Below are 14,106 nucleotides of genomic sequence, written 5' to 3' on the forward strand. Positions count from 1 at the left end.
ATGGGTGTCGTGGCATGCCGACTGTCGGGATTTTTAAGCTGCGGGATGTAGGTGTCGGTATTGTGGCTGGCGATAACTACATCCCGTGTGGTCATATGCAGTTTATTTTAGCGATTAAAGAAAAAATATTTAAGGTTTTACACTGGGGTTAGATAAAATGTGGTTATACAGTTGTTGTGGAACTATAAGTATCAGCACACCGTGCCAGCAAAAAATGCTTCTAGTCCCTCAGCAGGGAAACATATATATATATTTTTTATTGTTATTAATATTGCTACCTCCCTTGTATGGCAAGTAATTCATATTCCATACTATTGATGCATAGGCAAACGCAGGGGGGTTTCCAGTTGTCTGTAAACTCCCCTACCCCACAGCCTAGCCAGCAGTGTGTGTGTGTGTGTGAGCGCGTGTGTGCGCGCGCGCGTGTGTGTGTGTGTGTCACACCAGAGACAGACTCTTATAAGTGGCTTACTGTGATCATTGGCTGTCACAAGTCTATATTCCATAAACTGCACTTTGTTTGGGGCAGATTAAAGGGCCGTATTCACGGCCCGATTTGAGGAGAGATGTGTGCTCAGCGAACTGCGGGTGAAATGAGCGACCTGCTAGATTGAGCCTGCATGCAGGCCAATCTAGCACCAGCGATAGCAATGCACGGGGTCGCGCATCGCTATCACTGTGGGGGTACACACGGAGTGATCACTGCTTAAAATCTAAGCAATCTAGTCAGATTGCTTAGATTTTAAGCAGCAATCGCTCCGTGAGTACCCCCCTTATAGCTTGCTACATGGTAATTATGCATCCTTCATGGGCATCTCCAGAAATCCAGCGTTTGTCCCTGCTAAAAGTGCAGCTGCCCGGACAGTAGAGGCTGCATGGATTTGAATGGATACAGAATACAGAGGGATTTTTACACACTTGGTATGTCTGCAACAGGAGAAACTGATCTGCTTGGGCAGGACAGTTACAGAGGCTGGGAGTTGGCGGTGCCCTCAGGGCATCTGGCACAGCAGCATACCAAAGGCATCTTGTGTTTGTTATTCATTCACTCTGACTTCTATTCTGTGTAACAAAAGCACAAAATGATTGTGCTTTGGGCCAGAAACCATTCCTGTATATGTGTATGGTGTGTATGTATTCTTCCACAGTGGAGAAAATGACTGGCCACCGGAATTTGGAAATGTGCCTTTACGACTGCTCACGTTGTTGAAGCTCGTAATAAATCAAGCCGGACACTTCAACGTTTGTTCATGCATCATTTTATCAGATATTATATTTTTTAATTGGTATTCTTACCGAATAAGATCATACGATGGGTTAGGTAACGGTTACCGGCAGTCAGTTTGCCGGCAGTTAGAATACCGACGCCGGCACCAATTAGTAACCTATTCTAACTAAACATAGAAGAGCATTTTAAGGATCTAAAGTCGGAATTCTAGGAAAATTAGCTTTGAAACTATTTTTTTTATTTTTAATCCCTACACATTAACAAGTCTTACCTTCATCTCATGTCATTTTTGCCTTAATTACCCTATAATTTCTGACTCTGTTACCCCCGCTGGTGTACGGACCTCATTTCATCTACGGCCACAAGGTAGGGAAAGGTAGGTCTAGCCTATACCTGCAAACGCATACTGTGGGTTACAAAATGGTTGCTCATCCTAACAAAACTCCAAAAAGGAGCTGTAAACAGAAGTACTAACCTTTTTATAAACAGGTGCCACACTCATACATACTGCACATTTATTATTCAACACAATTATATTTTATACAGTCATTTAGATGTTATAGCGCTCGTTATTTAATTTTAATTTTACAGTCTGTGCTTGAAAATGTCAGGAGCTGATTGGTTGGTACTTTATCTCTCTCCAACCTTTGATAAATATCCCCCTAAAGAAGTCAAACTTCACTGGTGCATGTACAACAAGTGGGTTAGCACTGATCAGTATTAGTATTACATACCGAGGACCAACAACTTTTAGGAACACATCTTGGAAGTTGTAGTGATGTTTTTATGTTGTCCGCCATATGCATTTTCAGATGCATTCACAAAACAAAGACAACGAATAAGGGTAGAGCCACACATAGTGGCCAAGCGGGTCCCGTTCAGCAGGACCTGCTTGGCCGGAAGGAGACTGCACACGGGCGCCTGCATGTTCGGCAGTCCCGCCACTGCCGGATCCAACTGCGGTTGGGCCGGACGGCTGGATGACGGGATTTCAGTGTGAATAAATACATTTCAATGCCGCACTGAACAGAATCCCTCAGAACAGGATCCGTGTGAGCACAAACCCCCCCTCCCAACCAAGCGGGTCCCGTTCAGCGGGACCCACTTGGCCGCTATGTGTGTCCCTAGCCTAACTGTGTCTTCAGTCACAAGGAGAGGGAATAGGGAATATGGTGAGTGCCCTCAAAAGGGCTTGGTGGAGATATACAGTAAATTCTCTTGCGCAAATAAAGAAACCATATTCTGCAATTTGCAAATGAGTCTCACTGTATATAATCTATATGCATCTAATGTACAGACTGTCAAACAACACTTATGTGTATATGTGGTGCGAGTTACAGGCAGCTGAGAGATTTTGGCGATGATTATTATTATTTGTAGCTCACAAAAAAGGGGGGTATTTATTAAAGCATGGAGAGAGATAATGTGGCGAGATATATAAGCACAAACCAATCAGCTCCTGTCATTTTTCAAACAGTCTATACAATGAGAGTCAGAAGCTGATTGGTTAGTGCTTTATATCTCTCCATTTTATCTCTCTTCCCGTTTTAATAAATACCCCAAATGAACAGGGCTATTATTGCACTGAAATCAGCATCTATAATATCCTGAAAAACCTGTCCACAAGAAACATTTTCTGATTGTTCTTCACAAGTTTAAACAATGTTTCCTGAAACAAAGTAACACATTTTTTAACAGTGTAAAGTGATCATCTGATGTACTGTATGGAATACACAGTACATATGTCATGTATGTAATACTTCCATTACCACCTATTTTATGTATGTATCACTCTACATAGTATCTATCTACAGTGTACAACACATGCCTACATCCGATCTCAGTATGAGAACAAAGACCACTCCTTTCCCTGTCAGACAGCTTTCTGTATTACACCTAGGGGAAGCATGTATTATAGTATAGTTTGGAGCAGATTAGGGTTTGGTTTTTTTCCCCCCACAACACTTGTTAACTATGCTGCAACACATCTCTTACATGACCAGGTTATTACACGTTCTTACTACAAGAATTGTGAGACTTGCAACTGTACAGCTATTAAGCAATAAATGATATTATAATTCGGTAAGAGCAATTAATTGTATATAATGTTTGTATTAAACAGAATGACACACGTGGTGTTCTCTCTCCTACCTCCAGAGAATTATATAGATACCACAGATAGATAGATAGATAGATAGATAGATAGATAGATAGATAGATAGATAGATAGATAGATAGATAGATTCGTGTGGGTGTGTGCCTAGTGTGGTGGTATAGTGGTGGCCAGAATGTGCCCTGTTACCCGGAAGCGGGTGACAACACCTGAGGATGGGGTGTAAGTAGCTCTGGTGCCAGGGCAGCACTCTCTGGCTGCACATGGTACCCCGGTGGGCACCTCCCCAGTGACTCACCCTGAGCCCGCCGCGGTGGTGGCCCTGATGGACAGGATCCGCAGCCGGTTGGCGGTATCTCTCAGGGACTGCAGCGTCTGCTGGTCGGGTTTATGATAATCCGCCATGGAGAGGTGCAGCTGCCGGGGATTAGCGAGACGTGTGCGGGCACTGACAGCTGCAGCAGGAACACACGGGCCGAGCTGTGCGGGCGGGGGGCAATAAAGGCAGCAGAGAGGGATGGGCACAGGCAGGGGGCCGGGCACTGGGTGGGGCAGTTACACACAGAGGAGGGGGCACAGGGTGACAGATACACACAGAGGGGTAAGAGGGGACTGGCACATGTACTGTAGGGGCTGGAGTACCCTGGGAGGGACACTGCGATGGGGGAGGGGGGGGGATTGGCACAAGGGAGGGATAAAGGGGGTGGCATTGTACTGAGGGGGAGGTGACAGGAGGGAAGGAGGAAATGACAAAGGGGATTATACAGGAGGAGGAGCAGCTCATGGTCATACTGATGGTGCAGCATTGTACTGTACAGCTGCATAAAGTGCTGGCGGTATGCTCTCATCATCTCATCAGTCATCAGGGCCTTCACTTATCTGCAAGTCATCGTTATTATTATTCTTATAACATAGCAACTCTTCACCGTACATGTGCAGTATCAGCTATGCTGGGCTCTATGTAAAGAGGTTACACGGATTGTATGTTCTCCATGTGTTTGTATAGTTTTCCTCCAGGTGTTCTGGCTTCCTCCCACACTGTTAAACATACAGGTAGGTAGGTTAATTGGCTTCTGAAAAAGAAAAACTAACCATAGTGTATGTGTGTATATGTGGTAGGAATCACAAGTGATATTCTTGTCATTACAAGAGTTTGCTGAATATAGATGGCCTTGTCCGGCGTTCCCGCGTCTGGAGTCCAGACTCTGGACCGTTCTGTTTACCTAATCCCAGCCCGGGGCCGTTTTAACAGCAGTGTAGGCCCCTGGGCAAAGCAATACACTGGGGCCCCTAGCCATCTTCCAGCGGTAGGGGCGGGGAGTGCTATCAGCGACAGCTTTGATGTTCCGCGGGGGTGTTCTGTCTTCCACTCAGCATGTAGGACCTGGAGCCAGGGCCGGATTAACAATGGGGTGGATGGAGCTCCAGCTCCAGGCCCCCCATTGAAAATAGGCCTAGACGGCCCCAAACAGCTGCAGAAGTCCCAGCCACCCCACGCACAGCCTGTCTTAAACTCAGTTTGCACGGGGTCTGACTTTGACCTCCAGTCCTCATGAATGATTAAATCCTCTCGAGTCTCTGCCCCCGGAGCCCGGCGTGCCCCGCATCCTATGATCCGCCCCCGGTCCCAACTGTAGCTCCGCCCCAGGTCTGTGTGACTATAGTATGAACAACTATGCAGAGTAAAATGCAAACCCTCCAATGGGTGTGGGATGTGTGACCTGCAATCACCACTGGTTCTTTTCCCACTCTATGGGTATCGTGGACACCCGCAAGTGGGAATAGTCCCTTTTAGTAGGCATGCCAACTGTCAGGATTGTGAGGGTGCGGGATGTAGGGTGAGGTGTTGTGCCCGGTGGTCTCCTGACACATAACCACAACCCCCTCCAACAGAAACCTTTTCTTCAGTGCGCCCCTGGTCCCTGTATAATGTGTGTGTGTGTCAGTGTGCCCCTGGTCCCTGTATAATGTGTGTGTGTCAGTGTGCCCCTGGTCCCTGTATAATGTGTGTGTGTCAGTGTGCCCCTGGTCCCTGTATAATGTGTGTGTCAGTGTGCCCCTGGTCCCTGTATAATGTGTGTCAGTGTGCCCCTGGTCTCTGTATAATGTGTGTGTGTCAGTGTGCCCCTGGTCTCTGTATAATGTGTGTGTGTCAGTGTGCCCTTGGTCTCTGTATAATGTGTGTGTGTCAGTGTGCCCCATGTCTCTGTATAATGTGTGTGTCAGTGTGCCCCTGTATAATGTGTGTGTGTGTGTCAGTGTGCCCCTGGTCCCTGTATAATGTGTGTGTCAGTGTGACCCTGTATAATGTGTGTGTCAGTGTGCCCCTGGTCCCTGTATAATGTGTGTGTGTCAGTGTGCCCCTGTTCTCTGTATAATGTGTGTGTGCCAGTGTGCCCCATGTCTCTGTATAATGTGTGTGTCAGTGTGCCCCATGTCTCTGTATAATGTGTGTGTCAGTGTGCCCCTGGTCTCTGTATAACGTGTGTGTGCCAGTGTGCCCCATGTCTCTGTATAATGTGTGTGTCAGTGTGCCCCATGTCTCTGTATAATGTGTGTGTCAGTGTGCCCCATGTCTCTGTATAATGTGTGTGTGCCAGTGTGCCCCATGTCTCTGTATAATGTGTGTGTGCCAGTGTGCCCCATGTCTCTGTATAATGTGTGTGTCAGTGTGCCCCATGTCTCTGTGTAATGTGTGTGTCAGTGTGCCCCTGGTCTCTGTATAATGTGTGTGTCAGTGTGCCCCTGGTCTCTGTATAATGTGTGTGTGCCAGTGTGCCCCATGTCTCTGTATAATGTGTGTGTCAGTGTGCCCCATGTCTCTGTATAATGTGTGTGTCAGTGTGCCCCATGTCTCTGTATAATGTGTGTGTGCCAGTGTGCCCCATGTCTCTGTATAATGTGTGTGTCAGTGTGCCCCATGTCTCTGTATAATGTGTGTGTCAGTGTGCCCCATGTCTCTGTGTAATGTGTGTGTCAGTGTGCCCCTGGTCTCTATAATGTGTGTGTCAGTGTGCCCCTGGTCCCTGTATAATGTGTGTGTCAGTGTGCCCCTGGTCTCTGTATAATGTGTGTGTCAGTGTGCCCCATGTCTCTGTATAATGTGTGTGTGCCAGTGTGCCCCATGTCTCTGTATAATGTGTGTGTCAGTGTGCCCCATGTCTCTGTATAATGTGTGTGTGCCAGTGTGCCCCATGTCTCTGTATAATGTGTGTGTCAGTGTGCCCCATGTCTCTGTATAATGTGTGTGTCAGTGTGCCCCATGTCTCTGTATAATGTGTGTGTGCCAGTGTGCCCCATGTCTCTGTATAATGTGTGTGTCAGTGTGCCCCATGTCTCTGTATAATGTGTGTGTGCCAGTGTGCCCCATGTCTCTGTATAATGTGTGTGTGCCAGTGTGCCCCATGTCTCTGTATAATGTGTGTGTCAGTGTGCCCCATGTCTCTGTGTAATGTGTGTGTCAGTGTGCCCCTGGTCTCTGTATAATGTGTGTGTCAGTGTGCCCCATGTCTCTGTATAATGTGTGTGTGCCAGTGTGCCCCATGTCTCTGTATAATGTGTGTGTGCCAGTGTGCCCCATGTCTCTGTATAATGTGTGTGTCAGTGTGCCCCATGTCTCTGTGTAATGTGTGTGTCAGTGTGCCCCTGGTCTCTGTATAATGTGTGTGTCAGTGTGCCCCATGTCTCTGTATAATGTGTGTGTGCCAGTGTGCCCCATGTCTCTGTATAATGTGTGTGTGCCAGTGTGCCCCATGTCTCTGTATAATGTGTGTGTCAGTGTGCCCCATGTCTCTGTGTAATGTGTGTGTCAGTGTGCCCCTGGTCTCTGTATAATGTGTGTGTGCCAGTGTGCCCCATGTCTCTGTAAAATGTGTGTGTCAGTGTGCCCCTGGTCTCTGTATAATGTGTGTGTGCCAGTGTGCCCCATGTCTCTGTATAATGTGTGTGTCAGTGTGCCCCATGTCTCTGTATAATGTGTGTGTCAGTGTGCCCCATGTCTCTGTATAATGTGTGTGTGCCAGTGTGCCCCATGTCTCTGTATAATGTGTGTGTCAGTGTGCCCCATGTCTCTGTATAATGTGTGTGTCAGTGTGCCCCATGTCTCTGTGTAATGTGTGTGTCAGTGTGCCCCTGGTCTCTATAATGTGTGTGTCAGTGTGCCCCTGGTCCCTGTATAATGTGTGTGTCAGTGCGCCCCTGGTCTCTGTATAATGTGTGTGTCAGTGTGCCCCTGGTCTCTGTATAATGTGTGTGTCAGTGTGCCCCTGGTCCCTGTATAATGTGTGTGTCAGTGTGCCCCTGGTCTCTGTATAATGTGTGTGCCAGTGTGCCCCATGTCTCTGTATAATGTGTGTGTCAGTGTGCCCCATGTCTCTGTGTAATGTGTGTGTCAGTGTGCCCCTGGTCCCTGTATAATGTGTGTGTCAGTGTGCCCCTGTATAATGTGTGTGTGTCAGTGTGCCCCTGGTCCCTGTATAATGTTTGTGTCAGTGTGCTCCATGTCTCTGTATAATGTGTGTGTCAGTGTGCCCCATGTCTCTGTATAATGTGTGTGTCAGTGTGCCCCATGTCTCTGTATAATGTGTGTGTCAGTGTGCCCCATGTCTCTGTATAATGTGTGTGTCAGTGTGCCCCATGTCTCTGTATAATGTGTGTGTCAGTGTGCCTCTGGTCCCTGTATAATGTGTGTGTCAGTGTGACCCTGTATAATGTGTGTGTCAGTGTGCCCCTGGTCCCTGTATAATGTGTGTGTGTCAGTGTGCCCCTGGTCTCTGTATAATGTGTGTGTGCCAGTGTGCCCCATGTCTCTGTATAATGTGTGTGTCAGTGTGCCCCATGTCTCTGTATAATGTGTGTGTCAGTGTGCCCCATGTCTCTGTATAATGTGTGTGTCAGTGTGCCCCTGGTCCCTGTATAATGTGTGTGTCAGTGTGACCCTGTATAATGTGTGTGTCAGTGTGCCCCTGGTCCCTGTATAATGTGTGTGTGTCAGTGTGCCCCTGGTCTCTGTATAATGTGTGTGTGCCAGTGTGCCCCATGTCTCTGTATAATGTGTGTGTCAGTGTGCCCCATGTCTCTGTATAATGTGTGTGTCAGTGTGCCCCTGGTCTCTGTATAATGTGTGTGTGCCAGTGTGCCCCATGTCTCTGTATAATGTGTGTGTCAGTGTGCCCCATGTCTGTATAATGTGTGTGTCAGTGTGCCCCATGTCTCTGTATAATGTGTGTGTGCCAGTGTGCCCCATGTCTCTGTATAATGTGTGTGTCAGTGTGCCCCATGTCTCTGTATAATGTGTGTGTCAGTGTGCCCCATGTCTCTGTGTAATGTGTGTGTCAGTGTGCCCCTGGTCTCTATAATGTGTGTGTCAGTGCGCCCCTGGTCTCTGTATAATGTGTGTGTCAGTGTGCCCCTGGTCTCTGTATAATGTGTGTGTCAGTGTGCCCCTGGTCCCTGTATAATGTGTGTGTCAGTGTGCCCCTGGTCTCTGTATAATGTGTGTGCCAGTGTGCCCCATGTCTCTGTATAATGTGTGTGTCAGTGTGCCCCATGTCTCTGTGTAATGTGTGTGTCAGTGTGCCCCTGGTCCCTGTATAATGTGTGTGTCAGTGTGCCCCTGTATAATGTGTGTGTGTGTCAGTGTGCCCCTGGTCCCTGTATAATGTTTGTGTCAGTGTGCTCCATGTCTCTGTATAATGTGTGTGTCAGTGTGCCCCATGTCTCTGTATAATGTGTGTGTCAGTGTGCCCCATGTCTCTGTATAATGTGTGTGTCAGTGTGCCCCATGTCTCTGTATAATGTGTGTGTCAGTGTGCCCCATGTCTCTGTATAATGTGTGTGTCAGTGTGCCCCATGTCTCTGTATAATGTGTGTGTCAGTGTGCCCCATGTCTCTGTGTAATGTGTGTGTCAGTGTGCCCCTGGTCTCTGTATAATGTGTGTGTGTCAGTGTGCCCCTGGTCTCTGTGTGCCCACTCACTCCGATGGACCCAGATGTGCGATCTCCGGATAGCGGGAGCACAGCCTCCCGCTACCCACATTAATGTAGTGCTGCTTGCTCCCCCTTCCAGGTGTTGGGCGCTCCCCACTACCCGCAGAATCGTTCTGCTTACTTTCGGTTTGTTTTGCGGGTGCGTGTGTACGCGTGCCCACAACAATACATTGTACCGCGGCTTATAGGGCAAGCTGTATAAGAGCACATCTGTATATCCCGAAACCCTCACCCCTATCGCTTTTCCCTGCATCCTGATACCCTCACCCCTACAAAAAAGAAGCCCTTCAAAAATTTCAGCTCCAGGCCCTTAATCTGGCACGGCCTGGAGCAGAATTTCTGCTAATTACTCCTTTACTGCACAGATGGTGGGAGATGGGGAGGGAGGGATAATACTAAACTGTAGAGAGGGAGCATTGGGCTGAATGAAGGGGCCCCGGTACATGACTTCCAGGGTGGTAGGGGGTGTTCAATACGCAGGGGAGTGGTGGATAGTGGAGTGGGCTAAATATTCATAATTTTCCAGTGGCAGGGCAGCCTGCTTGACTGCAGATATCTCCAGTGCCTGGAAAAAGATTTCTTATCTTTCAATGGCATAAAAAAACTAGAAAATCCCACCTTTTAGGACAGAGATTTTCAACCTTTTACAACTCGCAGCACACTGAACAAGATTTAAATATTGCCAAGGCACACTCAAATATAATGGTGATACATGGTGCAGTTGTGCATCCTAGGATGTTATGTTGCAGCTTCTCCATAGGTAACGCCTGAGCCATATCTGAGAAAGCCAGAAGAGCCCAACACTGCCCAGGCCCAAAATTAGGGCTGGCTCTGCAACCACTAAAAGCACCAGTATTGATCATTCCAGGGCCTCAGTAATGGCAAAACACTGACGGGACTGGCTCTGCTTCTATGGTGGCACAACTGTAGACTGCTCAGGCCACACTAGTGTGCCATGGCACAGTGGTTGAAAAATACTGTTTTATGAGGTACTGAGGACTTGGGGAGCAGAGTTCAGGAGCCAGAGCAATCCACCATTGAAAATCTAAAACTGCATACCAGGTGTGTTGAGCTGGAGCAGGGCCAGCTGCTGGAAGGCTGATATCTCTGGTTCTGGGCATAGTAGACACAAGCTGCCAGTGTCCACTGAAAGGGGAAAGGTCCAGCTTTTGGAGTATACCCTCAGAAAAAAATCTAAGTCAGTCAGAACCCAAGATATATGGCTGGTAAGAGCAATTCACAGGCTCAGATGGGGACCACTGCTTAGAAGTCGGATATCTCCAGGTCCCCATGGACGATTTGAAAAAAACTGGTGGTACCCCTGAAAAAAGAGGACCCTCAGCTATCAGGCTAGTGCCGTTATGCTGCCCATTTGAACAGACGGCCCTGCCCCAGGCCATTTACTCGTATAAACCAAATTGTAATAAATGCTGTCATAACCTCCTTTCCTCCTTTATATACAAGATGAGTGTAAAATTTATCAGAAATGGTTTAAATGAGTTCAAAAAAAAGGAGTTGTACTACAGTGCACAGGAGTTGAATATATACAATTTATTTGAAATATAAATATATATAAAATAACAATGAATCACTATTGCCGTTCGGTATAAGATTTTGAAGCTTACTTCATATAAATCATTTCATATTATTGAGTATTATTAAATATTGATCAAGCCAAAAAAAGTATTCTGGATTTGTTTGTGCTTTCTTTTCAGTTCAGTTAGTAACTTTTAGAATGTATGCAAATCAAGTGTTCATTTTGTGTCAAGTTGTTTCACATGGATCAGTGTGAATCACTCTGTTGCTCCTATTGTCAGATCTCAATTAATAAGAACCACTGTTGCAGTTCTTCTAATATTTCACTTCCAGTAAAAAGTTTATGGACAAAGTACATTATAGATTAATCTAGCCAGATACTTTTATATTGTATAAAGGTGATCTCATCACTTCTCCACACTTGTTCAACTGCAGGTAATCCTCCCCGGCTGCTGGTGCTTTTCTTTTAACTCTTTATTGCAGTCATCTCTGGGGGATCTGTCTGTGGTAAGAGGGATTTCAATAACAATAGCTGCAGGTAGCTGTATACCATTTTTCCGGTCACAAGTAGTGGATTCAGATAGATAGAGATATATATATATATATATATATATATACACACAAAATGATTTTATTTTGTATTCTTTGAATCGTGTGAAACGGGTATTTATAGCTGTACATACTGTACATGTGTGTGTGTGTACTGCTGGTGCGTGGTGTCTACTGTGTTAATTCCTATTGGGCATCTGCAAAATGTCTATTATGTACTCCAGCCACATTAACCTTTGGGTCTCATTTTAAGGACAAATATACAAACAGGTTTGACCTAGTGCTCATCAAATCAATTCCTGTTCGACAGGTAGTATAGTTGTTACTTAACCCTAATTGATTAACCAAGTAGAAGAAAAAGGAGTTGTACTACAGCGCACAGGAATTGAATGTATACAATTTATTTAAAAAAAAAAAAAAATATATATATATATATATATATTTATTTATTTATTTATTTTCTGTACATAATGCTAATACTTTGACTTTCTGTAATATTTTCTACTTACATGACTTGTGTCAGTAAAAATGTTAACCGTCAGTGAAAAATATCATACCTCTTTCACATCACACAAATAACCCGGTATCAACCCGTTATATTGCCAGGTCAACACGGGTCACTGTGCAGTGTGAAAGGGTCCCTTTAGAAATCCTGTGTCGCCTGACCTGGTAATTCCACCCAGGTTGTAAGAAGGGTTATTCCTGGGTTGATTACCGGGTCAGTGGCAGTGCGAACGGATTGCGAGTCGATGTGACCCGGCACCCGTTCACTACATAGAGAGAGGCGGCGCGGAGACAAGCTCATCTCCAGCGCCGCCTTTGCACCCGCCCCCGATGCTGCCGTAATCCCCGCCCCTGGATAGCAACCCGACCCGGCATATTGTCGGGTCAGGATGGCAATGTGTAGGGTCCAATCCGGATCCCACCCAGGAAGGACCCTTTTCCAATTCCCGGCTGGGACCCGGCATTGTGATCTGAAAGGGGTTTCAGTGAAGAATATTTGGAAGTCTCCAGCCCTGCTCATTGGAATTTCCTGTTGCTACACTCCTGATGCCAGCCTCCTCCTGCACACTGTACTCCCATTTTGGGGCATGGGTAATACAGACATGACAAGGCAGCAACTTCCAAGTGATGTGCCTCGAGAATGGATGGTACATTCATGATTATTGAGTGGAACTATAGTGATCCATAAATGAGTGGTTTACAAAATGCAGGATTTACTCCCATACAAGGGTGAACTGCTATTTATTTACATGCTAAGAGGGACAAAGTTATTTATTTTATTTTCAATAGGGCAACTACTCTTTATTTATCTGACGTCCTAGTGGATGCTGGGAACTCCGTAAGGACCATGGGGAATAGACGGGCTCCGCAGGAGACTGGGCACTCTAAAAGAAAGATTAGGTACTATCTGGTGTGCACTGGCTCCTCCCTCTATGCCCCTCCTCCAGACCTCAGTTAGAATCTGTGCCCGGCCAGAGCTGGGTGCTCCTAGTGGGCTCTCCTGAGCTTGTTAGAAAGAAAGTATTTGTTAGGTTTTTTATTTTCAGTGAGATCTGCTGGCAACAGACTCACTGCTTCGTGGGACTGAGGGGAGAGAAGCAAACCTACCTGCTTGCAGCTAGCTTGTGCTTCTTAGGCTACTGGACACCATTAGCCCTGGGCAGCAATAAGATTACCTTTTGGCACATTATGCACATAAAACAGTCTGGAAAACTGTATATGTGCAAAAACCCCCGCCATTCAGATATACAAAACGCGGGAGAAGCCCGCCGCTGAGGGGGCGGGGCCTTCTTCCTCACACACCAGCGCCATTTTCTCTTCACAGCTCCGCTGGAAGGACGCTCCCCAGGCTCTCCCCTGCAGTATCCTGTACAAGTAGGGTAAAAAAGAGAGGGGGGGCACATAAATTTAGGCGCAAATAAGATATAAGCAGCTATTGGGAAAAATCACTCAGTATAGTGTAAATCCCTGTGTTATATAGCGCTGTGGTGTGTGCTGGCATACTCTCTCTCTCTGTCTCCCCAAAGGACTTTGTGGGGTCCTGTCCTCAGTCAGAGCATTCCCTGTGTGTGTGCGGTGTGTCGGTACGGCTGTGTCGACATGTTTGATGAGGAGGGTTACGTGGAGGCGGAGCAAGGGCAGATAAGTGTGGTGTCGCCCCCGACGGGGCCGACATCGGATTGGATGGATATGTGGAAGGTCTTAACAGACAGTGTTAACTCCTTACATAAAAGGTTCGATGACGCAGCAGCCTTGGGACAGCCGGGATCTCAGCCCGCACCTGCCCAGGCGTCTCAGAGGCCATCAGGGGCTCATAAACGCCCGCTAGCTCAGATGGTAGACACAGATGTCGACACGGAGTCTGACTCCAGTGTAGATGAGGATGAGACAAATGCACAGTCTACAAAAGCCATCCGATGCATGATTACTGCAATGAAAAATGTATTGCACATTTCTGATATAAACCCGGTTACCACCAAGAAGGGTATTATGTTTGGGGAGAAAAAGCAGCCAGTGACTTTTCCCCCATCTGATGAATTAAATGAATTGTGTGAGGAAGCGTGGAGTTCCCCCGATAAGAAACTAGTGATTTCTAAGAGGTTAATGATGGCGTACCCTTTCCCGCCAACGGACAGGTTACGTTGGGAAACATCCCCTAGGGTGGACAAGGCGCTCACACGCTTATCAA

The 14,106-nt window shown here is 46.8% G+C and overlaps 1 protein-coding gene across 1 annotated transcript in view; it reads right to left on the minus strand.

The window, feature by feature from the left end:
* The window catches only part of TKT (transketolase), a 58,020-nt gene extending 54,071 nt beyond the window's left edge, over positions 1-3,949 (minus strand). The window contains exon 1 of the mRNA XM_063940805.1: positions 3,640-3,949. Within this exon, the coding sequence (XP_063796875.1) occupies positions 3,640-3,746 (107 nt within the window). The 5' untranslated portion in view covers positions 3,747-3,949. The remainder of the gene's footprint in view (positions 1-3,639) is intronic.
* Positions 3,950-14,106: the final 10,157 nt, after the last annotated feature.

The sequence above is a fragment of the Pseudophryne corroboree genome, chromosome 9 (assembly GCF_028390025.1).
Source record: "Pseudophryne corroboree isolate aPseCor3 chromosome 9, aPseCor3.hap2, whole genome shotgun sequence".
Lineage (NCBI taxonomy): Eukaryota > Metazoa > Chordata > Amphibia > Anura > Myobatrachidae > Pseudophryne > Pseudophryne corroboree.